This window comes from Sinocyclocheilus grahami, unplaced genomic scaffold, assembly GCF_001515645.1.
Source record: "Sinocyclocheilus grahami isolate Dianchi unplaced genomic scaffold, SAMN03320097.WGS_v1.1 scaffold249.1, whole genome shotgun sequence".
Classification (NCBI taxonomy): Eukaryota; Metazoa; Chordata; class Actinopteri; order Cypriniformes; family Cyprinidae; genus Sinocyclocheilus; species Sinocyclocheilus grahami.
This window is the reverse complement of record NW_015505428.1, coordinates 394,287-419,529: the sequence shown is the minus strand read 5'-3', so window position 1 is coordinate 419,529 and position 25,243 is coordinate 394,287. Positions and strand designations below refer to the sequence as shown.

The 25,243-nt window shown below is 38.4% G+C and overlaps 3 protein-coding genes across 3 annotated transcripts in view; 2 read left to right on the top strand and 1 right to left on the bottom strand.

Moving 5' to 3' along the window:
- The window catches only part of arhgef38 (Rho guanine nucleotide exchange factor (GEF) 38), a 13,139-nt gene extending 2,024 nt beyond the window's left edge, over positions 1-11,115 (top strand). The window contains exons 2-14 of the mRNA XM_016289526.1: positions 1,609-1,793; positions 1,976-2,093; positions 2,502-2,649; positions 2,728-2,745; positions 3,384-3,583; positions 3,691-3,824; positions 3,892-3,996; positions 4,835-4,957; positions 5,127-5,438; positions 6,434-6,565; positions 6,640-6,841; positions 9,666-9,871; positions 10,717-11,115. Coding sequence (XP_016145012.1) covers positions 1,609-1,793; positions 1,976-2,093; positions 2,502-2,649; positions 2,728-2,745; positions 3,384-3,583; positions 3,691-3,824; positions 3,892-3,996; positions 4,835-4,957; positions 5,127-5,438; positions 6,434-6,565; positions 6,640-6,841; positions 9,666-9,871; positions 10,717-10,899 — 2,066 coding nt within the window. The 3' untranslated portion in view covers positions 10,900-11,115. The remainder of the gene's footprint in view (positions 1-1,608; positions 1,794-1,975; positions 2,094-2,501; positions 2,650-2,727; positions 2,746-3,383; positions 3,584-3,690; positions 3,825-3,891; positions 3,997-4,834; positions 4,958-5,126; positions 5,439-6,433; positions 6,566-6,639; positions 6,842-9,665; positions 9,872-10,716) is intronic.
- Positions 11,116-12,147: 1,032 nt separating this feature from the next.
- On the bottom strand, positions 12,148-17,031 carry LOC107598303 (integrator complex subunit 12). The gene is made up of 6 exons (XM_016289598.1): positions 16,648-17,031; positions 16,403-16,570; positions 16,122-16,306; positions 14,501-14,660; positions 14,264-14,416; positions 12,148-12,868 (listed from the first exon to the last, which is right to left on the bottom strand). Exons 1-6 carry the CDS (start codon positions 16,801-16,803, stop codon positions 12,353-12,355), a joined length of 1,338 nt encoding a protein of 445 aa, XP_016145084.1. The 5' UTR covers positions 16,804-17,031; the 3' UTR covers positions 12,148-12,352.
- A 1,777-nt stretch (positions 17,032-18,808) lies between these two features.
- Positions 18,809-25,243, top strand: part of LOC107598276 (general vesicular transport factor p115-like) — a 28,762-nt gene continuing 22,327 nt past the window's right edge. Inside the window, exons 1-12 of the mRNA XM_016289572.1 lie at positions 18,809-18,964; positions 19,302-19,414; positions 19,486-19,567; positions 19,653-19,826; positions 20,407-20,497; positions 22,015-22,099; positions 22,565-22,739; positions 23,565-23,666; positions 23,784-23,886; positions 24,473-24,532; positions 24,644-24,769; positions 24,939-25,083. Coding sequence (XP_016145058.1) covers positions 19,320-19,414; positions 19,486-19,567; positions 19,653-19,826; positions 20,407-20,497; positions 22,015-22,099; positions 22,565-22,739; positions 23,565-23,666; positions 23,784-23,886; positions 24,473-24,532; positions 24,644-24,769; positions 24,939-25,083 — 1,238 coding nt within the window. The 5' untranslated portion in view covers positions 18,809-18,964; positions 19,302-19,319. The remainder of the gene's footprint in view (positions 18,965-19,301; positions 19,415-19,485; positions 19,568-19,652; positions 19,827-20,406; positions 20,498-22,014; positions 22,100-22,564; positions 22,740-23,564; positions 23,667-23,783; positions 23,887-24,472; positions 24,533-24,643; positions 24,770-24,938; positions 25,084-25,243) is intronic.

Here is a 25,243-nt window from a genome sequence, read left to right as displayed (position 1 = left end):
GTGTGTGTGTGTGTGTGTGTGTGTGTGAGAGAGAGAGTGTGTGTGTGTGTGTGTGTGAGAGAGAGAGAGAGAGAGTGTGTGTGTGTGTGTGTGTGTGTGTGTATTATGTGTATTATGGGAGTCTTGCTTGAGGCTTTCAAATGATTGAAAAATCATTAAAATAAAATAGGTGAATCATTATGGATACAATATAAAGGCAGTGGAGCCACAGTAAACCAACACATCTCCAAGCTTGAGTTCAGTCAGGTCACGTCTTCCTGCAGAAATGCGATCTGTTCTGTGTGGCACAGGTTTCCATTATCCAGCCTTCAGTGAAAAGGCTTTGTGTTTTCCTTTCTGCCAGTCTAAATTTCTCAGAGAGTTCAAATGCAGATTCACCAGAGCATAATTTATGACTGATGAAACATGTGCTGTGAGGAGATTGTTGTCATGTGTCACTCTTTCTGAATCATGAACATGTTGATTTGTAGGCCAGAGATTTGTTATATGATCCTGTGTGAATTGTCATAACTCTTTCTCTATGACACGCTCCTCAAATGATGTGTGTGAACTGCACATCTTTTTTTTTTACACAGAATAAGTCTCAGTTTTGTTTCCTGGGTTGCTGAATTTTAAACTTTAAGTGTGAAATGTATCATTACTATGTAATGCAAGAGCAAATCCTCACATCACTGCAATCATTTCCTTATTTACATCAGAAAATATTACAATTTGGTCTACTGATCAGTCTGTTTAAACACTAAATCTTTATCTTTGGGATGTGCAGGTAAAGATATAAGGCCTAGACATCACAAACAGTAATATGACACCTGCCCTCTCCTCCGCCAGCAGCCGGTGTCTGTGAGGAGGAAGTGATCAGGAAACAAAGTATCAGCTGACTTCCCAAAGTACATACCAGCTTTGTTTAACTGTCCTATTACCAGCAGCAAGACATCCTGTTTTAGGTTTATTCAGATACAAATGCAATTTGAACATATTGTGTTTTGATGATTCCTAATGGAATGTAATTATTTGTGCATCTGTAATATCGGTCAGTAACACTCTAGGTCAGTTTCTCAGGTCAGTCCAAGAGCAATTTGCTTTTTTTTTTTTTCTCAGAGAAATCTTTAAATCCTGGAGGGTTTGCATTCAACAACAACAAAAATGACATTTTGACAAAAATGAAAAATTACAAAAATGACAAAAAGTTTGTAAGTTTTACAGAGAGAGACTAAAAATGGCACAGTAAAATCCTGTTAATTGGTTAACTGTTCCGTTCCATATTATATGAGGAAAAGCTGTAAATGGTTTAACATTGCATTATACGTAATTTGACTGTAAAATAATGTAAAATGTATGTTTTTTTGGAAATAAAAACTATTGCCATATCATTTACAGTGAAGGACAAGGCCATACAAGGCTCAGAAGTCCCTATGTGACACATCATATATAAGTTGTAAAAATATACAGGCACCAATACGCTCTTCCATAATACCTGAAATGCTGTCACCATGAATTTCTGACAACCATAGCTGCCGGGATTCATTTTTTTCTTGAGACTCTGGATTTAGTGGTGTACTGTATGTAAATCTAAACTGCATAATTCATCTTTTGTGCTCCTCGCATCAGAGAAAATGTCCCCACACGATCTCTCCTCGCCCACATCCCCAGCCATGGATCCAGACGAGATCCGCCTCAGGAGGATGACGAAACGGTCAAAGGTCATTGAGGAGCTGGTGAGAACAGAGGGAGATCATCAGAAGGACCTGGAGCTCTGCATAAGCGAGGTTCTGCTTCCTCTAAGAGCAGCTCAGGCATGTTCACAACCATAGAGAGAGATATTCTCTCAAATCTGTACTAGTCGATCAATAGTGTTGCCACTTACCTATTTTAATGATACGTTTCCTTCATTATGATGTGTAGTGCATTTCTTCTGAGCATCTACTAAACTACTTGATAAGCATTGATTTGAATGGGGTCTGGTGGGGTATTTAAGGTGGTGGATGTGGATCGACTGTTCACCAACACGGAGTCTGTGTGTGAGGTCTCTGCTGAGCTGCTCCAAAGACTGAAATATGCCGTCGCTGACCCTGACCCCGAAACACAGCTCATAGGTGCATCTCAAACAGACACGTTTGACTAGCAAGCATTAAACCAACAAATACACTTGATTAATGTAAAGCAACAACCAGCATTATAAATTAGGATTCTTTTATTCATGTTTATTATTAAACTAAATAATAATAAATTGAATAATGTTAATGTCTAATAAAAAATATTAAATTACATTATTATCAAATTATTTAGACTTCATTTAATGATTTAAAATGATTAATCATTTCATTAGAATTTTAATTTAAATTAAAAATGATTTCGAAATATACAACTATTTGAAAAATTATATAAAAATATACTATTATATAAAAATATTTGAAAATGTATTTACAATTTTATTAAAATAAAAATGTGACCTCTTTAAACTTCATAAAATCCAGTCTGACTTTTATTTATTTATTTTTTAGGAGAAGTGTTTATCCAAACCAAAGCCGTCATGGAGGATGTGTACAAAGTCTACTGCTATCATCACGACGAGGCGAATGCTTTACTCGAGTCTTATGAAGCACAGGAGGACATCCAGCAGCATTTTAGAAGATGTATATCAGCACTCAAGTAATCAAGATGACTGTATTTATCTCTCATTATGAGTGTCATGTGCACATTAATGATATGTTGTCTCCTCTCTCACAGGAAGATATATGACCAAGAGTGAGTACACGTTTTCTAATTTAAACATGGTCATAAATGCATTCAGATATTTCATAACTATAACCATGAATGTTAGTTTATAGACATATGTGAGCGTGCACAAAAGCAGTGTTAAGTCGCTGGGGGATATTTGTAGCAATAGCCAACAATACATTGTATGGGTCACAATTATACATTTCTCTTTTATGCTAAAAATCATTAGGATATTAAGTAAAGATCATGTTCCATGAAGATATTTAGTAAATTTCCTACCGTAAATATATCAAAACTTAATGTTTGATTAGTAATATGCATTGCTAAGAACTTCATTTGAACAACTTTAAAGATGATTTTCTCAATATTTTGATGTTTTTGCAGCCTCAGATTCCAGATTTCCAAATATTGTCCTCTCCTAACAAACCATACATCAATGGAAAGCTTTCAGCTTTCGGATTATGCATAAATCTCAATTTGGAAAAATTTACACTTAAGACTGGTTTTGTGCTCCAGGGTCACATATGTTAGTTCTCAATGCAACCTGTAGTGTATTCAAGCTATGCATCTGCGATTTTGTTGTTGCTGGCATCAAGCTACAAACACATCATAAAAGCAATTTATATAGTGCACAAACTAACGTTTTCTTCAATGTTATTTCTCAGAGGGAAGCCCAATTTGCTTGACATGGGCTCTCTACTCATTAAACCTGTGCAACGTGTCATGAAATACCCGCTGCTATTGGCTGAACTGTGGAATGCCACGCCCACAGACCACCCTGACAACAGACCCTTACAGGAAGCTCTGACCACTGTCAAGATCATTAACATCAACATTAACGAGTTCAAGAGGAGGAAAGACATAGGTGAGGCATTGCACTAACTACTACTACTGCTATACTGGAGTTAAAAGGTTTATTTTTGCTTTGGGGATATTCAAGTATGCAAATATATGAGACTTGTGTTGTTTCAGTGCTGAAGTATAAGAGGAGTGATGATGAAACCTCACTGATGGGTAAACTCAACAAGCTCAACATTCACTCTATCAGGAAGAAATCAGACCGACTGACCAGCTACTTCAAGATTCTCACTGGTGTCGAGCCACAGGTACTTTCATGAAACAAGGCTAGAATGAGCATGTGTGAGTGTATTGTCATGGCTTCTCTTTTGGCAGGTGAGGGATGAAGCGTTTGACAGGGAGGAGAAACTTTTCCGTAGCCTTGAGAAAGCTGTGAGGCAGCTAGTGAAAAACACCAGCTGTTACCTGCTCTATACTCAGGTATGAAGATGCAGTAAGAAACGTGACATGTTTTTAAGCATGCAAAATAAATGCAATTATAAGGCAAGACAAATTGAACAATTAAAACATCCAAAATGCACATTTAAGTGATATGCACGTTTTATCTGACAAAATGAGTTGCACCTGCACACATCAAACTCACCGGTTTATTCCTGACTATGTTCTGAGGATTTGTACAGAGGGATTTGTGCATATATCATTCGTCTGATTTTGTATAATATTTTATTCTTAAAAACATGGTGAAAATTTATTTTTATGGCTGTTGACAATTTTTTGGAGTGATAAAAAGATTTATCCAAAAAAAATGTATGCAAATGTATCTCATTTGCATATTTAAACATAATATTTCAGAAAACTTATAATACAAAACAATTGTGTTAATGTACTTTGCTTAATGATTTATGTGTACAGTAATGATTCTAGGGACTCATAAATTAATTCTACATAAATCAGCAAAATCATAACATTCCAGGCTATAAGATAAGATATGAGATAAGAAGCCTTTATTGTCATTGCATTTAAAATACAAAATACAATGGAATTTAGATTTTTTTTTATTATTATTCAAAATCAACCATAATATGACCACATGGATCATTTCGTTCCAGTGCACAGCGGCAAACATAGGAAAGTACAGAGTTGATTTTTGCTATTGCGGGTTTATTTAGTGATTTGGGAGAAAATAAAATCCGAAAAAACGAGCCTCATTGTACCATACTGTGAATTTGGAAGCATTTAAACGTTAAATAATGTGTCCTCTTGAACTACTAGACTATTTAAGACCTGAATTATGTAATTATATTTCTTTATATTGTAGGAGATGATCTCCATTGCTGTTCAAAATGCACAGGACCTAGAAGCTATTATAAAGGATCCAGACAAAATAGACACAAACGGCTTTCAGCATAAGAGGAATGGCAGTGACCCATACAAACAGTTCGTAAGTGTTTTAAAGTATGAAAGTTCTCCTCAGTTCTTGTCATTTCTTTCTGCAGCGTGAGCCATAAACATCTCAAACGGTCAATCTGTGTTAAAGTTCCTCTTTAAAATCACATATGGAACATGATCTTTACTTGTGTCTATAAATGTGTATGGTTTGCGTTCCTCAGAAAGATCAAATGGAGCAGCTGGTTCTGGCTCCTCTCTCGAGCCTGCTGGGAATGTTTGCATCGCCGCAGAAGCTGATACAGAAGCGCTACGATAAGCTGTTGGACTACTGCAGCCAGCTGGATTCCCGATCCTCCAAAGAGGAACAGGGCCTGGCCAAGAAAGATTACCTGGCCCTCAATGCCCAGCTGCTTGAGGAGCTGCAGTGCTTCAACCGAGCCGTCCGGACCATCCTCACCAACTGCTTGATTTGTGTGGTCAAACTAATTCAGAAGCTGATGGAAGCAGCTCAGCCGCCAGTCCTCCAGATACCGGTGAGTTAAAGGAGGGAGAGAAATTATGCTAAAATAATGATGCACTTTAAAATAAAAAGAAAATCGGTAACACTTTACAATAAGGTTCCATTAGTTAATGTATCATCTAACATGAACAAACAATGAACGATACATTTATTACAGTATTTGTTAATCTTCAATGAAAATACAGTTGTTCATTGTTACTTCATATTAATTCGCAGTGCATTAACTAATGTTAACAAGCACAACTTTTGATTTTAATAATGCATTAGTAAATGTAGAAATGAACATTAAATCAAGTATTGTTCATGCTTAGTTCATGTTAACTAAAGTAGTTAACTAATTAACCTTATTGTAAAGTGTTACCACAAAATCATTATGAAGTGCAGAGAAAGCAAAGCTTTTCTGCCCAAAAACCCAGGTTTAAATATCTTGCTCAAGGGCAAAATGGTGCATTTTTTACTTATCGGGTTACTACTGTGGTTCAAACCTACAACCTTTGTGTTATCCAAAACCATCAGCCTTTAATATTCTAAGCAGGATCTTCAGGCATACAAGATATAGCAGAACCTGAAAGGGAAACATTCACACATACGTGATAAAAGTTCCTGTAGAACAGCAGTAATGCAGCTCAATGCCAAAATTCGAAAGTGTGATATGAGTTTTAAATATTGAAATATGGTTCCATCCACAGCAGGGGTTCTCAACGTTTTTGACTTCTTTGTACAAGCCAAAATTCGATAAGCTCTGTTTTAACACAGACAAATAACTCAAAATATTACATCAGTTTAAAACAACTGTATGTATGTTTTTTTGTTACCCAGTTTCCAGATCACTACACTTTCTTCTGTTTTTGGCATGTTGTACACCTTTATTTTTAGTGTTTTTTTTAGCATTGTAATTCAAATTATGTTACTAAAATCATTTTAAAACTTATTGCTGATCTGCACTATAGCCACAATTCTGTCATGGGTGTTTAATATGACATTTTAACCATTATCTCGGTCATCTAGGTTCCCATGTCGAACTTTAGCGAAGTCCAAAATTCTATCATGGAGGAGCTGAGCAACCTCGGATTCTTCAAAGAAAATTCCCAAAAGCTGATGGAGCGCAAAGTGAGCTTTGAGAAACGGGACAAGAAAACGGTAGGATTACAATGGGTAAAGCTGTGTTTGTAAGGTCTGGTAACGGTCCCGGCTGACTGGAGGACTGTCTTCAGGTGCCAGAGATCCCCAGACAGATGGAGGAGCAGCGAGCCTGGCTCCTGGAGGAGTATGCAGTGGATCGGCTCTATCAGCTCAAGCGTAACTGCAATGCCTGTCAGCAGAGCGACATCAGTCTGCTGGAGGGGGAGCTGGTGGCCCTGCTGGAGGACAGAGACCCGATGGGAAGCAGCAGTCGCTGGCTCGTACACACGGGGAGTACGTCTGTTTGTGTGCCCTTACAAAAATATATAATGATGCACAGCAAGAGGGAAGTATTATGAAATAATGATTTCAAGTCATTAACTAAGGTTAAAGTGTTCTGCAGGCTGTATCCATTCATTTGCAAATAAATAACAGGATATAAACTACCGTTTAAAAGTTTAGGGTCGGTAAGATTTACATTTTTATGCTCTCCATGACTGCATTTATTTGATTAAAAATGCAGTAAAAATTTAAAAATATGATTACAATTTAAAACAGCTGTTTTCTGTGTGAATCTCTGTTAAACTGTAATGTATTTCTGTGATGCGCAGCTGTATTTTCAGCATCATTCCTCCAGTCTTCAGTGTCACATGATCTTCAGAAATCAGTATAATATGCAAATATAAAAAATATAATATAAAAAAATAGTCGTGCTGCACAATATTTTTGTGGAAACTGTGATGCATTTTAAATGTTCAGGATTCACGATGAACAGAACGTTAACTAAAGTAGTTAACTAATGAACCTTATTGTAAAGTGTTACCACAAAATCATTATGAAGTGCAGAGAAAGCAAAGCTTTTCTGCCCAAAAACCCAGGTTTAAATATCTTGCTCAAGGGCAAAATGGTGCATTTTTTACTTATCGGGTTACTACTGTGGCTCAAACCTACAACCTTTGTGTTATCCAAAACCATCAGCCTTTAATATTCTAAGCAGGATCTTCAGGCATACAAGATATAGCAGAACCTGAAAGGGAAACATTCACACATACGTGATAAAAGTTCCTGTAGAACAGCAGTAATGCAGCTCAATGCCAAAATTCGAAAGTGTGATATGAGTTTTAAATATTGAAATATGGTTCCATCCACAGCAGGGGTTCTCAACGTTTTTGACTTCTTTGTACAAGCCAAAATTCGATAAGCTCTGTTTTAACACAGACAAATAACTCAAAATATTACATCAGTTTAAAACAACTGTATGTATGTTTTTTTGTTACCCAGTTTCCAGATCACTACACTTTCTTCTGTTTTTGGCATGTTGTACACCTTTATTTTTAGTGTTTTTTTTAGCATTGTAATTCAAATTATGTTACTAAAATCATTTTAAAACTTATTGCTGATCTGCACTATAGCCACAATTCTGTCATGGGTGTTTAATATGACATTTTAACCATTATCTCGGTCATCTAGGTTCCCATGTCGAACTTTAGCGAAGTCCAAAATTCTATCATGGAGGAGCTGAGCAACCTCGGATTCTTCAAAGAAAATTCCCAAAAGCTGATGGAGCGCAAAGTGAGCTTTGAGAAACGGGACAAGAAAACGGTAGGATTACAATGGGTAAAGCTGTGTTTGTAAGGTCTGGTAACGGTCCCGGCTGACTGGAGGACTGTCTTCAGGTGCCAGAGATCCCCAGACAGATGGAGGAGCAGCGAGCCTGGCTCCTGGAGGAGTATGCAGTGGATCGGCTCTATCAGCTCAAGCGTAACTGCAATGCCTGTCAGCAGAGCGACATCAGTCTGCTGGAGGGGGAGCTGGTGGCCCTGCTGGAGGACAGAGACCCGATGGGAAGCAGCAGTCGCTGGCTCGTACACACGGGGAGTACGTCTGTTTGTGTGCCCTTACAAAAATATATAATGATGCACAGCAAGAGGGAAGTATTATGAAATAATGATTTCAAGTCATTAACTAAGGTTAAAGTGTTCTGCAGGCTGTATCCATTCATTTGCAAATAAATAACAGGATATAAACTACCGTTTAAAAGTTTAGGGTCGGTAAGATTTACATTTTTATGCTCTCCATGACTGCATTTATTTGATTAAAAATGCAGTAAAAATTTAAAAATATGATTACAATTTAAAACAGCTGTTTTCTGTGTGAATCTCTGTTAAACTGTAATGTATTTCTGTGATGCGCAGCTGTATTTTCAGCATCATTCCTCCAGTCTTCAGTGTCACATGATCTTCAGAAATCACTATAATATGCAAATATAAAAAATATAATATAAAAAAAATAGTCGTGCTGCACAATATTTTTGTGGAAACTGTGATGCATTTTAAATGTTCAGGATTCACGATGAACAGAACGTTCAAAAGAACAGCGTTTATTTGAAATAGAAATCTTTTGATGAAATTAATAAAAGTATTAATTTATTTTTTGCTGACCCCAAGCTGTAGTGCATGTAAATGTTTGGTGTAGCACATAAAACCAACATTTCTTGGTAAAACTTAGCAATAGTTTTATAGTATTCATTAGTCTTGGTTAATGTTTGTTTTCTTCTTCTATGTATTCATTTGAACATTTCAAGTTGTATAAACCAACATTAGTTAATGAATCAAAAATGAATATGAATTAACAATAGCATATTTATAAATTAACAAAGGCTGTCGTTCAAACCACCTGAACCTTATTATATAGAGTTTCCATTTCTTGCTCAAGTTTATTAGTTCAAGTCACGAGAGTTTAAACCAGTGAACACAATCACATTTTCCAGGACACGCCATTAACTAAAGCATTAATAACTAATTTGGGATGAATCTCATCTGCGGTAGCACTCCATAACTCTACAGCAGAGAGTAATGAAATCCCGTAAGGATATTCTTTCCTCAAAACTAGCCTCTGGTGAACTCCACAGAGACGGTTGCTTCTCAACAGGACCAGCGCTCAGGTGACTTACGGTCTGTATCAACTATCCACGATCCTTCAAGAGAATTCATTCAATTAGTTTGTGTCCCGACACTGATCCGTCTGAGATCACGTTCTTTGGCAATTCTTTGGCTCCTATTACGTTAAGCAGGCTCCTGCTGCTGATAATGACATTTCTCTCTGTGTGTGTGTTTAGGTACGCAGGGCTACGTGTACTCCTCATTCCTGAAAGCCTATAACCCCCAGCGGGAGGTGACTGAGAGGCCAGACGACTTCGACAATCTGAGTCTGTTTGTGTCAAACAGCAGGAGCAGCAGTATGCGCAGCTTCAGTCCCTACAGTGCTTCAGACAGCGTGTCCCCTGCAGCACAGGACGAGCCGGACCCCTCGGAGGACCAGCATGTAAGACATGTGTACTAGGAATATAAGCATGCTTACAATGCCGCTCGGCCAAACAAGTTAAAGTAGACCAGAAATAAAAAGGTGAAATACATTCACAGAAACAAAATTTTTTTTTGAAAGACTATCAAAATTGAAATGTGAAAATAGTTTGGAATGCATTGCTTAAAGGGGCAGTTCACCTAAAAATGAATCACTTACGTAGCCTCAAGTTGTACCAAACAGAGTTTCTTTCTTCTGTTGAACCCAAAAGAATAGATATATTTGAAGGCACAAAGGCACAAAAAAGCAATTTTGATGAAATTGTTAAATTAAATGTTTTCATATGTGATAAGGGTCAGTTTATCGAAATTGAGATTTATGCATCATCTGAAAGCTGAATAAATAGCTTTCCATTGATGTATGGTTTGTTAGGATAGCACAATAATTGAAAATCTGGAATCTGAGGGTGCAAAAAAATCTAAATGTTGAGAAAATCATCTTTAAAGTTGTTCAAATGAAGTTCTTAGCAATGCATATTACTAATCAAACATTAAGTTTTGATATATTTACGGTAGGACATTTACTAAATATCTTCATGGAACATGATCTTTACTTAATATCCTAATGATTTTTGGCATGTAATATGTAAAACTGTAATATGGAAAGGAATGGACGTTCCAAGTCATTTGAAATGAGACACTGATTTCTCAGATACTACGCTGTTATGTGACAATATAGTGCATTTTGTAGTTTAAAACTAATATGACATCTGATCTTTATAAAGTTAAATTGTCATGCTTTGAGGCTGTACTGTTCTCAAGCAGAATTATTAAAAAAAGAGACAAATTTTCCTTCTTTTTTCACAGTTCTACGCAGTTTATGCATTTCAGGCGCGCTGCGAACAAGAGCTGACGCTTCAGGAGAACCAGCACGTTCGTATCCTTCAGTTCTCAGACCTCGTCGGTAACAAAGACTGGTGGCTCGCCGAATCTAACGGACAGAAAGGATACGTTCCAGCAAATTACCTTGGAAAGATGTCATATGCTTAAAACTGTTTGTTTGTTTGCTTTAACCACTATCAATATTTTTTTTATTTAAATGAAGAAAACTATGAATATCGCTAATGAAGGCCAACCCTGCACAAATATTTTTGCACGTGTGAAGCTACCAACAGTGTTTGCTTGAATTATATACAATTTGTTATAGAGAACTTAATCAGAAAAAAAATATTTGAAGTAACTGTATATAGTAATATATATATAAGATTATGTGATGAATAAAATATTTACAACCACGTCTATTTGTTTGTGAGCTGTTCTTCATTAATCTCCTACATTTGTCAGAGTAAACAAAAGGTTTTAAAGGTGACATATTATGCCCCTTTTTACAGTATGTAATATAAGTCTCTGGTGTCCCCAGAATGTGTCTGTGAAGTTTCAGCTCAAAATACTCCACAGATCATTTATTATATCATTTTGAAAATGCCTATTTTGAGTGGAAGCAGACACACGCTGTTTTTCGTGCCTGTCTCTTTAAATGCAAATGAGCTGCTGCTCCCCGCCCCCTTTTCCAGAATAGAGCTGCGCCATTAGAGCTCGTACCTGCTAAAAACATCTGTTTTGGTTCTGATTATCATGTTTATCGCGCTGAAATCATGCGTTTTAAACCATATGAGTTTAAACTTCTGATATAGGGTTTTCTGAGCGCACACATCCGAAGCACACGCACAGAAAGCAGCTGTCACAGCATGCGAGTACTAAACTAAGCTCAAGTTTACGTTAAAAACACACACGAGTTACAAAAACAGTGGGTTATGTCTGTGAAGGTAAACAGCTGGGAAATAAATCCCATGTTTATTTTAGATCTGTGTGGCAGCAGCAATATACAGTAAATACATCAATAAATGCTCTGCTCTGTTGTCTCCTCTGAGGCTGGGACTCTAAACAGTGTTCTGTGCTCGTCTGTGCAGCCAAACACTGAACAGTTAGCATGCTTCGCTCAAACATTCTCCATGGCATTAGAGCTGCTACACCGTTGTCGCTTGCGAAATCAAAATGACGGCGCTGTGGGTGGAAACTTACAGATTGAGGGGCGGTGATATTATAATGAGACCCCTTTGCCACGTCACAGAGGGAGCGAAATCAGACGCGCTGGTTTTCTCAGACGCTTGCAGAAAAAGGCTTCCCAAAACTAAGTTACTGGGTTAATCGTTTTCACGTTTCCTTGGTTGGTAGATGCCCCGGAGACCTGATTATAGCACTTAACACCTGGAAAATCAGATTTCAATGATATGTCACCTTTAAAGAACGAGAAAACATTTTTCTAAAAAAGGTGTTATTTATTAAACACGTCATTAAAATGAGCATCTTGTTTTCAGTAATGGGTCTGGTTTAGAAAGAATGAGGCACTTCTCAAAGCCAAACCGCTTGAGGAAGACCAGCAGCGTTCAAACTCGAGTGTATCTGATTGGAAAAACAGGATTTGTGTCTGGCTTTTTCGTCCTCATTTCTTCAGTTTCTTCTGTGCTGCTTTCTTCTTCACCATCTGCAGCCGCTTCATCGCATTGAGCTGAGACTCCTGGGAAGCGGGCGTCTTGCCGTCAGCTGAGGCTTTTGCTCCATTGCTGTTGTTGCTGCTGCCCCCCCCGTTGCCTCCCAGGCTGCTGGAGGTCGCCCCCCCGGGTGACTGGGATCCTGAGCTCTCTCCACTAGCGGAGCGGCTCAACACCTGCTTGCCGAGTGTGAGAGGAGGAGGTGGTTTCATTACCGCTGTGTTTCCAGCACTGCTGCCTCCTGGAGGTTTAGTGGCCAGACCTGGTTTAACACCGGTCAGCGCAGAGAGTCCCACGGGTTTGGAGCCGGAGGGAGGTGGGGCTGGTTTACTGCTGCTTGGCTGACTGGTGCTCAACTTGGTACTGGAAGGTCCTACGTTTGAGGTCTTGGTAAAGGCAGCCCATCCTGTAAGGCCTGAGGGCAAAGACGAGCCACTGCTGGAAGAGTTTCCTGATGCCACAGACGCCTGAACAGAAAAAAACACTTGTAAATGTTGTAAAAACAGTGACATTGTGAAATATTATTACAATTATTACAAGTTTTCTATTTGAATACATGTGACCCTGGACCACAAAACCAGTCATAAGGGTCATTTTTTTAAGCTTTCCATTGATGTATGGTTTGTTAGGATAGGATCATATTTGAAAATCTGGAATCTGAGGGTGCAAAATAAAGTGCAAAATAAAAATCTAAATATTGAGAAAATCATCTTTAAAGTTGTTCAAATGAAGTTCTTAGCAATGCATATTACTAATCAAACATTAAGTTTTGATATATTTACGGTAGGAGATTTGCAAAATATCTTCAAGGAACATGATCTTTACTTAATATCCTAATGATTTTTGGCATAAAAGAGAAATGTATAATTGTGACCCATACAATGTATTGTTGGCTATTGCTACAAATATCCCCCAGCGACTCAACACTGCTTTTGTGCTGCAGGGACACATATTTTAAAATGTAATTCATTCATGTGATGGCAAAATATGCATTTATAGCACACATTTAAGCTATGCTTTTAAAAACTCCCAGCGTAAATTACAGTCTCTGGGTTCATAGCATCACGGACAGCAATATTTTAATAATTTATAACAAACTGAAACACTGCCGGGCCGTCTGAGACTTCAGTGTGGAGATAAATGTTAGGATCATGATTTTTCTGTAGTATTACAGTACGCTGTGATTGTATATTAGCACCGTTTGTCGTTTGCTTTTGCCATCTGATAGAGCGCTCGGACTCGGAAACAGTGACATAACAAGCGGATTACTCAAGCCTTCGACGTCAGATCAGATTTGCTGATTATTACCGATGTTGAAAACAGTTGTGCTGCACAATACTTCTGTGGAAACCGTAATGCACTTTTTTCCAGTGGTGAACAGAGAGTTTTATTCATTTAACAGCATTTATTTGAAATAGAACATTTTTGTGACATTATAAATGTCAATTTAATGCATCCTTGACAACTGAAAGTATTAATTCCTTTCCAAAAAGTACAAAATAAATACTTTACTAAACCCAGACTTTTGAAAGGTCATATATGTATAATACATGACATTACACAGGCCTGAAACATGAATATAAACGCACAGATGAAGCACAAGCGATGACAACACACAACCAGATGCTGGCAGGGAAAACACCGATAACTGTAGAACTGGACTTACACTGGTAAAGCGCATCCCAAATTGAGCATTTTGCACTATTCTATGGCATTTTGTAGCATAAAGAGAGCGAGTATTATGTTCACACTGAAAACCTTCAAAAGAAACGTACATTTCAAATACCTGGATGATGCACTTAAGTAATAAAAAACGAAACACTTTGCAGTTTTAATTCTGTAGTGTATGTGAAAGCACTCACCTTCACCTCCGTTCTCTTAAAGGCCTGGAATGAACCGGTTGTTTCCGGTTTGGGCTTTAATTCAGCTTTCTTCACTAGAGGATCTTTCAACATAGGTGCTGCTGTTGCCAAAGCAGGAGCTGGTTTCTGTGGAGCTTTCTGGGTCTTTTGGGCCTGAGACGTTAATAAACATCACACTGAGAGTTACTACTGTATTATAAGTGATATGCATCTAACCTAGTGTCATGACATGCTTACCATCCGTTTCATTTGCCTGGTGCATCGAGCACAGTACCACACCAGCCGTGGGTCATTGACATCCTTGTCAGTAACCTGAGGTTTGTGACACTCCTGATGATACAGATTATGACACTCCTGACACTCCACTAGCTGATTGCCAGACGTGACTGTCATTTGTCTGAGAGGAGAGAAAAGCTGGGTCAGTCTCACAAACACATGGCCTGAGATTAGAGGAGGATTCGCTGGACATCCACGACAACACAGATACTGCTTATGAAACATACTGGCACACCAGTGTCCAAACCAGATTAGTAATTACAATTAAACACATCTGTGAGCCTGCAGCACAAAAGCAGAGTTAAGCCGCTGGGGGACATTTGTAGCAATAGCCAACAATACATTGTATGGGTCACAATTATACATTTCTCTTTTATGCCAAAAATCATTAGGATATTAAGTAAAGATCATGTTCCATGAAGACATTTTGTAAATGTCCTACCGTAAATATATCAAAACTTAATGTTTGATTAGTAATATGCATTGCTAAGAACTTAATTTGAACAACTTTAAAGATGATTTTCTCAATATTTAGATTTTTTTGCATCCTCAGATTCCAGATTTTCAAATATTGTCCGATCCTAACAAACCATACATCAATGGAAATATTATTTATTCAGCTTCAGATGATGCATACATCTCAATTTTGAGAAATGTACCCTTATGACTGGTTTTGTGCTCCAGGGTCACATATTATATAGTATTATTCCTTAATACTTTAAATGAGCTTTTACTTTTACAGCTTTGGTTTTCATTCGAATGTTAGTTTACGTTTTAGCAATTTTGTAAAATTTTTATTTATTCTTCTATGCAGCTTTAACTTTTATTTTTATATAGTTTCAGTTATTTTTTGGCACTTTGTGCTTATTTTTTAACTTATTTATTTATAGGCAAATGGTAATTTTAGTTTACGTTTTATTTTAGTAATTTGTATTTGCTCGTATGTTTTGAATCTATATTTAGTTGGTTAAATTCTTAACAACTGTTTTGATTTATTATTAATTTGTAATTATTTTAAAAAAGTAGCCTGCTTATGTAATTTAATAACAATGCACAAAATAAATTTGATATAAAATGAATATGTAGCCATGTGCCGTAATATTGAAAACTGAGGATGTGACGCATTGTGACATCGAAGTGTTGACATGACACTCGTAATCGAGTCGAGAAGCCTGTGACGATTCTCATGCTGTGCTACATCGCTCACCGACAAACCACACAAGCAAGGCCCATCTCCATGGCAAAGTCGTCAGCATTGGTTTCCTCAATGTCCGTGAAGTCTGGGATGGGGATATCCTTGGTTTGAAAAGCAATGGGAGAGCAATGACTGTCTGGCTTCTCCACACGAGGTTTTTTAGGTGTTTTGATTTATTATTAATTTGTAATTATTTTAAAAAGTAGCCTGCTTATGTAATTTAATAACAATGCACAAAATAAATTTGATATCAAATGAATATGTAGCCATGTGCCGTAATATTGAAAACTGAGGATGTGACGCATTGTGACATCGAAGTGTTGACATGACACTCGTAATCGAGTCGAGAAGCCTGTGACGATTCTCATGCTGTGCTACATCGCTCACCGACAAACCACACAAGCAAGGCCCATCTCCATGGCAAAGTCGTCAGCATTGGTTTCCTCAATGTCCGTGAAGTCTGGGATGGGGATATCCTTGGTTTGAAAAGCAATGGGAGAGCAATGACTGTCTGGCTTCTCCACACGAGGTTTTTTAGGCGCCTCGGCTCCTTCCCCAGGACCAACCCGAATCTGCAGATCACACAGTCTTTTATTAGTGCCTTAGGCTGAGCTTTTCCACTGCTCGCATATCATGCAATCACAGTGCAAAATAACATTTAAAGAGACCTTTTCCAAAGATCTCTTCTCGCCCTCTTTCTTGGTCTTCTCCGAGCTGCTGGGTTTACTGATGCTGCTGCTGCTGGAGGAGGAGGAGGAGGAGGATGAAGAGCTAGAGGAGGATTTGGAGTCTTGTTTGGTCATCTTTGGTAATGACAGCTTGCTCGCCTCGGCTTCCTAAAGAACGGGTCACACATTAATACATCTAACACTTCAATTCCACACTTTTAAGCCAGCTTGTTTGGCTGGATCACCTTCAGAGAGGTCCTACAGATGGAGTCGCCGCCCCTGGCTACAGACTCCTCCAGCAGGGCCTTCAGCTTCTCCACTGAGTCTTTGCTCTTGGAGTGAAGGTAGCTCAGTCCCTTCAGAAACACGGGGTCTAGCTCCAGACTGACTGCTCCTGCCATTGCGGAGCCTTCTTGTGTGATTTTACACAAGACAAAGAATCTTCCTGTGTTTAGTGTGCTACGATCTCACGTTTTTCTAAGATAACTAAGCAACTGGAACTAACTGACTCGAGATTAAGGTCTTCAGGTTCTGTGTAAACAGTAGTAAACCCCAATATCACCCTTAGCACTAATTAACTAAGTTATTAGCAGTGAGTGTTCTGCGGATTGAAACGTTTCCTGACAGAAGCAGTGAGTCAGGGTTGCCAGGTTTTCACGAGAAAACCCGCCTAATCGCGGTTTTCATGCTGCGATTAATTCAACGAGCAATAGCTACATTTGCTACAGAAGTTATTAATCTTTGTTTAAAAATTACAAGTCTTAGTTCATGTTAGCTCATTAAATAACACAGTTGCAACTTTCGATTTTAACAAAGTGTTATTAAATATTGTAATTACCTAAGATTAAATATCGTGCATATTCATTACCGTGATATATCGCATTACCGAATACCTGCGCAAGTCTTATATATATATATATATATATAAATATAAATTTATAAGCAAATGAAAAAGCAAAATGAGAGGGAATGAGTCAGACACTAATAAATGTAACGCAAGGAAATGCTACGCAGTGCGGGAAATTGTAATATCCTCGATATTCAGCGATATGCATATTTTTATGTAGCCATCTAAGACTATTTTTCTTATAACAAAAATAACTGAACATTTAAATGCAATAAAGCAATACAGAAAAATGTATAAAGTTAAAAGTTTTACACAGATTAAAGTGCAAAAGAACTATAAAGACCAATAGGTATCACTTTACAATAAGACCTCATTAGTTAACCTTAGTTAATGCATTAACATTCACAATGAGCAATATCTACATTTTGCTGCAGAAGTTATTAATCTTTGTTTAAAAAATACTAGTCTTAGTTCATGTTAGCTCGTTAAATAACACAGTTGCAACTTTCGATTTTAACAAAGTGTTATTAAATATTGTAATTACCTAAGATTAAATATCGTGCATATTCATTACCGTGATATATCGCATTACCGAATACCTGCGCAAGTCTTATATATATATATATATATATATATATATATATATAAATATAAATTTATAAGCAAATGAAAAAGCAAAATGAGTGGGAATGAGTCGGACACTAATAAATGTAACGCAAGGAAATGCTACGCAGTGCGGGAAATTGTAATATCCTCGATATTCAGCGATATGCATATTTTTATGTAGCCATCTAAGACTATTTATTGTGCGAAATCATGTCGGTTATATCGCTGCTGACTGGCGTCGGAGGCAAGGTTGCCAGGTATTCACAACAAAACCCGCCCAATTGGGTTCCGGGAGGTAATATGCACGTTTTTTTTTTTTTGGCGGGTTCCTGGTAAAATTCGCATTACCAGAGGCTAAATATCACATTATTGGCGTGATAAACATGATAAACAACCAGACTGTATAAAAACATGGATGTAGTGTCGTGACGTAGGTTTCTAAAGAGCGTTTTTGAAACCTAAAGTGGGCGGAGCCGGCCGTCAGCGCGTCACTTCTGGATCACCGAAAATGGGCAAAGAGGCGGGAGCTGGTTGCTGAAACCACGCCCACCTAGCTCAACGGCGGTGTCAGCAGCGTCCTGTCACTCAAGTGGCCACGCCCTTAATTATGCAGAACTTTATGGCTTAATATAATTCAAAACGTCATGAAGGGCAAAATTAGCTATATAGACCAAAACCACTTTTTGTTCCAGGCTGTAAACATGTTTTTTTCTGCTGTAAAGTTGGGCATTTTAACATGAGGAGTCTATGGGACTTACAGTTTCAGTCGCTTCCGTGCTGGCTTCCCGAGAGAGAGCGCGAGGCTGCCGCTTGTTTACAAGGGCAACAGTGATAAAGTAGCCGGATTCCGCGGGAAAACCGAGGATCTGGCAACACTGGTCGGAGGCGCGCGCTGTAGCAGCGTCATAACTGTGTTGGCGAGTGTAAGACGCTGATTGGCTGTTGCAGTGTGACGGGGCTTCCTGTCCCAGATCGCAGGGGTGAGATGCTAAAGATCCGAGCAGCAGCATTAATAGCAGCATAGCTGGACTCTATCTGTGGCTTCACTGACACACACAGCAGTTAGACTTACTTATCAAATCCTTAGATCAAAGAGATCCCAGGAAAAGGTAAGTGGGTCTATAAATCCTAAAGCATGTCAGTTCATTTCGACATGCCTCGTTTATTCAGATGTCATCATTTATTTTTAATCATTGTGCATGAATAAATGTTGCTTGTGATGTTATTGACAGCTAGTAGAGAGTAACCTGTTTTTGTCATTTTTCTTAATGCATTGAAGCAGCCTTCATGCAAGCATCATTATAACGAATTACATGAAAGCATTCTTGGACTGTTAAAGACAATGCAAATGATTTAAAAAATGTCAATGTGCTACTGAGAAGTGGAATGTTTTCTGTATTATTAGTATTGTTAGTAGCAGTATAATGCATATTTGTACTCCTTCAGATTGGGACTGAGCACAGGATGGTGATGGAGAAGCCCAGTCCCCTGCTGGTAGGACGGGAGTTTGTGAGACAGTATTACACGCTTCTCAATAAAGCACCAGACTTTCTGCACAGGTATATCACGAGTTCCTTCCTTTCACAGCTTCTGAGGAATACAGATGACTAAAAACGTTCTCCCGTTGCAGATTTTATGGACGGAACTCCTCCTATGTGCACGGTGGACTGGATGCCGATGGAAAGCTTTCAGAGGCAGTCTACGGGCAGACTGTAAGTGCTGATGATTGTTGTGTGATCGTGTGTAGCCTGTAGAGTGATGGAGATGCTCACCAGCACCTGTGGTCCTCGTCTACAGGAGATCCATCAGAAGGTGCTGGCCCTGCAGTTCAGCGAGTGCCACACAAAGATCCGGCACGTGGATGCACACGCCTCGCTGAGCGATGCTGTGGTGGTGCAAGTCATGGGAGAACTGTCCAACAGCGGCCAGCCCATGAGGAGGTTCCTGCAGACGTTTGTTCTGGCTCCAGAGGTGTGTGTAATGAGAGCGTGGCATGTGCGTTCCCTCTGCTGGCAAGCATTGATTACTGTAAACCAATTGCAGTTATTAAACATCTGCATCGGTGTCCGGGTTGGTATTTAGGATGGCGTTTCTGTGAGCCTTCAAATGTGAGCCTGCAGCACAAAAGCAGTGTTAAGTCGCTGGGGGATATTTGTAGCAATAGCCAACAATACATTGTATGGGTCACAATTATACATTTCTCTTTTATGCCAAAAATCATTAGGATATTAAGATCATGTTCCATGAAGATATTTAGTAAATGTCCTACCGTAAATATATCAAAACTTAATGTTTGATTAGTAACATGCATTGCTAAGAACTTCATTTGAACAACTTTAAAGATGATTTTCTCAATATTTAGATTTTTTTGCACCCTCAGATTCCAGATTTTCAAATATTGTGCTATCCTAACAAACCATACATCAATGGAGAGCTTATTTATTAAAGTTTATGCATAACTCTCAATTTCAAAAAATTGACCCGTATGGCTGGTTTTGTGCTCCGGGGTCACAAATGGTCTTAATTTGCCCTGAAATGTTTTTGTATCTAGGGTTCTGTGGCAAATAAGTTTTACGTTCACAATGATATCTTCCGATATGAGGACGAGGTCTTCGGCGACTCCGAGGCGGAGCTGGATGAAGGTTAGTTGATCGTTAAAGATTATTACACGCACATCCATACCGTTTTCTTCACTTTTGCGGTCTACTTGGACCGCATGGTTTTCATTGGCTTGCCGATTTGATATTTTTTTTCTATCACTTAGATTTGTTTTGCATTTAGTGAAAATTCACCTTAAATGGTCTGTGGCTGATTATATTTCGTTGTTTTGAGATGGATGTGATTTATGGTTGCCTAGCAACTAGCAGTTACATTTGCAACATTTCGAACATTTGCCCTGCATGCAGCATCTATAATAAGACTGTCGCTTCTCATATCCATACCTTTTTCTTCACTTTTGTCCAGCTTTTAATGTACAGAGAAAACTACTAAACGAGTTTAGTAAAATTTTGCCAGGAAATGTTGTTAATGTAAAAAATCTTGTGTGATATAACTTTTGTTTGTTTGTTTGCTGCTTTTTGTTATACTTGTATTTTTTAAATTGTTTTAGCCATGAAAATAGCCTTTGATGCTGACATGGCATTAAATAAATACATATACTATACTTTTCTTCACTTTTGCAGTCTACTTGGACCCCATGATTTTCATTGGCTGCTAATTAGGTTTTTTATTTTATTCTTCCATCACTTTTTTTTTTTGTTGCATTTAGTGAAAAATCACCTTACTTTAAGTGCTTAAATGGTCTGTGGCTGAGTATATTTTGTGTTGTTTTGAGATGGATGTGATTTATGGTTGCCTAGCAACAAGCAGTTACATTCGTAACATTTCGAACATCAGCCCTGCTACATCACTTGAGCTACAAACTTAAAAGTTGGCATGAAAGTCCCCACGTGGAGCAGATTATCTCGTGGGTCCAACCTTGAAAATGTTTCCATTATTTGACATTTTCAGTCAAACTATTACAAATCTTCTTCTGATGAGCCGCTCGCTCAATATTGTCCCCCTCTTTGCCTGGACATGGCTTTTTGAATAAGCAAATTTAAACTCGTTTAGTTAGATATAGATATTTGGAACGAGCAGAAATCGGTGAGAAGTGTAACGACACAAGAACTGATCAAAATGAGCTGGTGTTCGAGTCTCCGCTCAAGGTTCAGGCTTGCATAAGCAGCTTTCATCACAAAAATGTTGACTTTAAATGTCGTTTAACCCCTATGTATGCATTTATTTAATAGTTTTATTATTATTATTTATTTATTTTGCAAAAGTCAAAGCCTCCGTTCATTACACCAGTGAAGCAGATGCAGCATTTTCCATCGTTTCGTTGCACAAATTACAACTACATCTAAAAAAGCCACTTGAACTTAATTAATGCTCATCTCATTGTTTGTAATTGTATACCATTTGGGCTTTGTTTGGATGGATGCTGAGGATATAAACCGTCTGATGCATTATAGACGGAAGTCATACAGAATACTTGAGTTCTGTCAGGAATAACTTTTCGCAAAATGTTTTGTGAGTTAGAGCTACAGTAATGTTTTAAAGCAAAGGGATAGTACTTTCTCATTCAGTTTTTTTATCTTTATATATTATGCTGGGACAGAGTCTGAAGAAGAAACCGATGAGCCAGAAGACCGGCAACCGTCGCCCGAACCGCTCCTGGACGGCTATGAAGCCCATGCTGTCAGGTGACCACTGTTTCACTTTCAGCCTACTAATCAAGCAGTGCGCCCCGTGAAGCCGTGGTTTACAGGGAATTTATAACAGCTGAGGGGCGTTGCTAGGCACGAGTTATAATATAAAACCCCTTAGCTGTTATAAATTCACTGTAAACCACGGCTTCACGGGGGTTACTGCTTTTATAAAACGGTTATTCCATATACGTAGTAAGGTTTCACAAAATAAAACAGAGCAAATAAAGTGTAATGATATTAATAAACACAGTATTCTTCCACCAAACAATGTAGCTCCTCAGAAACAGTTGTGGTTGCTACAAAGTGGTTGCCGAGCAACACACAAATGTAAACAAAGGTGTGTGTTACTTTGTAGCGTCATTTACAACAGCTTCGAACACGGCTGTTGAGTAAATATGTTGAAAGCTTGAATTCCTGCTTCCCCTTTTATAAGTTGTCTAATGTCTTGTTCACCTTCAGCTGTAACAACGGTGTGGAAGAAGCTCACGAGGAAGCGGCTCTGGAGCTAGAGCCCGAGCCCAAGATCGAGGAGCCCAAGCTCAAGGCAGAGGAGAAGATGGTAGAGGAGTTTGAGGAGAAAGCACCATCTCCTGATCCTGTGGAATCACCACCTAACATACAGGAGCCACCCAAAGTAAATGCTGACCGTTAATGCCGTTCATACATCAACTAGTTAACCCGTGTTAAAAAATGCTGAATTTTATTCAGTGGTGGAAACAGGCTTCCATATATGTGACCCTGGAGCACAAAACCAGTCATAAGGGTACATTTCTCTAAATTGAGATGTATGCATCATCTGAAGCTGAATAAATAAGCTTTCCATTGCTGTATGGTTTGTTAGGATAGGACAATATTTGAAAATCTGGAATCTGAGGGTGCAAAAAAATCTAAATATTGAGAAAATCATCTTTAAAGTTGTTCAAATGAAGTTCTTAGCAATGCATATTACTAATCAAACATTAAGTTTTGATATATTTACGGTAGGAGATTTACTAAATATCTTCATGGAACATGATCTTTACTTAATATCCTATTTTTTTTTTTATGGATGGCCGCTTTTTATTTAACTTCTTTTGGACTGATGCATGCAACACCTGCTGAGTGCAACGATAGAGCTTGAAAGATAAATTTTTAATATAACTGACTGGATTCGTCTGAAAGAAGAACGTCATATACACCCAGGATGACTTGAGGGCGAGTAATTTATGGGCTAATTTCATTTTTGGTTGAACTAACCCTTTAAGACTGATTTTGTGCTCCAGGGTCACGTATTTTAGTTGAACATATCACATAAGAGATTGATTAGTACTTTGATAGTACGATAATTACATTTTAAGTATGCACTTATTCCAGTATAATTTGTTCACTGTTAAGTAAAAAAAAAAAACATTCTAGATTGTTGTTTTTATTATTATTCCTGATAAGTTATGCTGGGTCTAAATGATCCTGTCTCTGGCAGACTTCGTCTTGGGCTTCAGTGACCAGCAAAAACCTGCCTCTCGCTGGGACTGTTCCGTCCTCTGGAGCTCAACCACATGTTATTAAAGCACCAAACTCACAGGTAGCTGCTTATGAATATATTCAGATGGTTCTTCCTCATCTTCATCTTCATCTGTGGACCCAGCGGTACTCGAACCGTGTTTCTTATGCGTGCTTTCTTGACTTTTACTGTTGTCAGCCCAGAGTTGAGGCCAAGGCAGAGCTGCCATCAGCGTCGATCCGTCCACGTGACCAGCGCATCCGAGACAGACCCTCCGTGACCTCCAGAGGGCCGAGATCTGGTAATTATTTCATTAACGAAGACGCAAGTGGTGTAGCACCAAATGTAGGTTTTCTGGGTGCGTAAATCCAAAGGCTCTCCAACTGTTCGTCGATTTTGCTTCGATAGAGGCCACATTAGAATGGTGCTATAAAGTGCAGTGCAAAACGTTTTCGAGATCTCTTCATCAGTGCCATATAATTGTGGATACACACACCTGCATCCATTTAAAGTGGACAGATTAACGTAGACATCCTAATATATGTGTCCCTGCAGCACAAAAGCAGTGTTGAGTCGCTGGGGGATATTTGTAGCAATAGCCAACAATACATTGTATGGGTCACAATTATACATTTCTCTTTTATGCCAAAAATCATTAGGATATTAAGTAAAGATCATGTTCCATGAAGATATTTTGTACATCTCCTACCGTAAATATATCAAAACTTAATGTTTGATTAGTAATATGCATTGCTAAGAACTTCATTTGAACAACTTTAAAGATGATTTTCTCAATATTTAGACTTTATTTGACTTCAAATAGCTTTCATTTTTGTGATCGTTACCCAGTTTTGATTGTTTTCTGCTTTGCTTGTGTGTATCTTTAGATGGCGTCTCATCTTCTGACTCTCAGACGGGAAAGCCACTTTTCAGCTTCGTAAATAAAGGTGAACTTATCTTTCCGTTGTGAATTGGTTTGAGCTTTCGTTTGTGGTTTATGGGTGTGGAAAGGCTGGTGTTGTTGGTCCTAGCAGGTGAGATGTGCGCTGTGTTGTTAGGAAGGGCTGATGATTCGGGTGAAGTGGACAGCAGAAGGGTGCTCCGGCATCCAGACAGTCATCAGCTGTTTGTTGGCAACCTCCCTCATGACATCCACGAGAGCGAGCTCAAAGACTTCTTCATGAGTAAGTTTGTGGTAACCAGTGTTGGGGGTAACGCGAGTTACGTAATCAGATTACTTTTTTCAAGTAACTAGTAAAGTAACGCATTACTTTTTAATTTACAAGAGAATATCGGAGTTATTTTTTTAAATAAGTAACGCAAGTTACTTTTTCTTTCTGTCTTTCCGTCAAGCCTTTGGAAATGTGGTCGAGCTGCGAATCAACACCAAAGGCACTGGAGGAAAGATTCCCAACTTTGGCTTCGTTGTCTTCGACGATTCTGAGCCGGTGCAGAGAATTTTAGGCGTTAAAGTAAGGAAAGCTCATTTTATTTTGGTGCAAGCTGTTGTAAATGACGCTACAAAGTAACACACAGCTTTGTTTACGTTTGTGTGTTGCTCGGCAACCACTTTGTAGCAACCACAACTGTTTCTGAGGAGCTACATTGTTTGGTGGAAGAATACTGTGTTTATTAATATCATTACACTTTATTTGCTC

Bases quoted from the DNA above. Each gene is read 5' to 3' on its own strand.
- LOC107598303 (XM_016289598.1), bottom strand. From the start codon at position 16,803: ATGGCAGGAGCAGTCAGTCTGGAGCTAGACCCCGTGTTTCTGAAGGGA. The intron at 14,661-16,121 runs GTGAGCGATGTA...CTCTCCTCTCAG, and splicing joins CTTGCTTGTGTGGTTTGTCG to ACAAATGACAGTCACGTCTG. The intron at 12,869-14,263 runs GTGAGTGCTTTC...TTTTCTGTTCAG, and splicing joins TTAAGAGAACGGAGGTGAAG to GCGTCTGTGGCATCAGGAAA.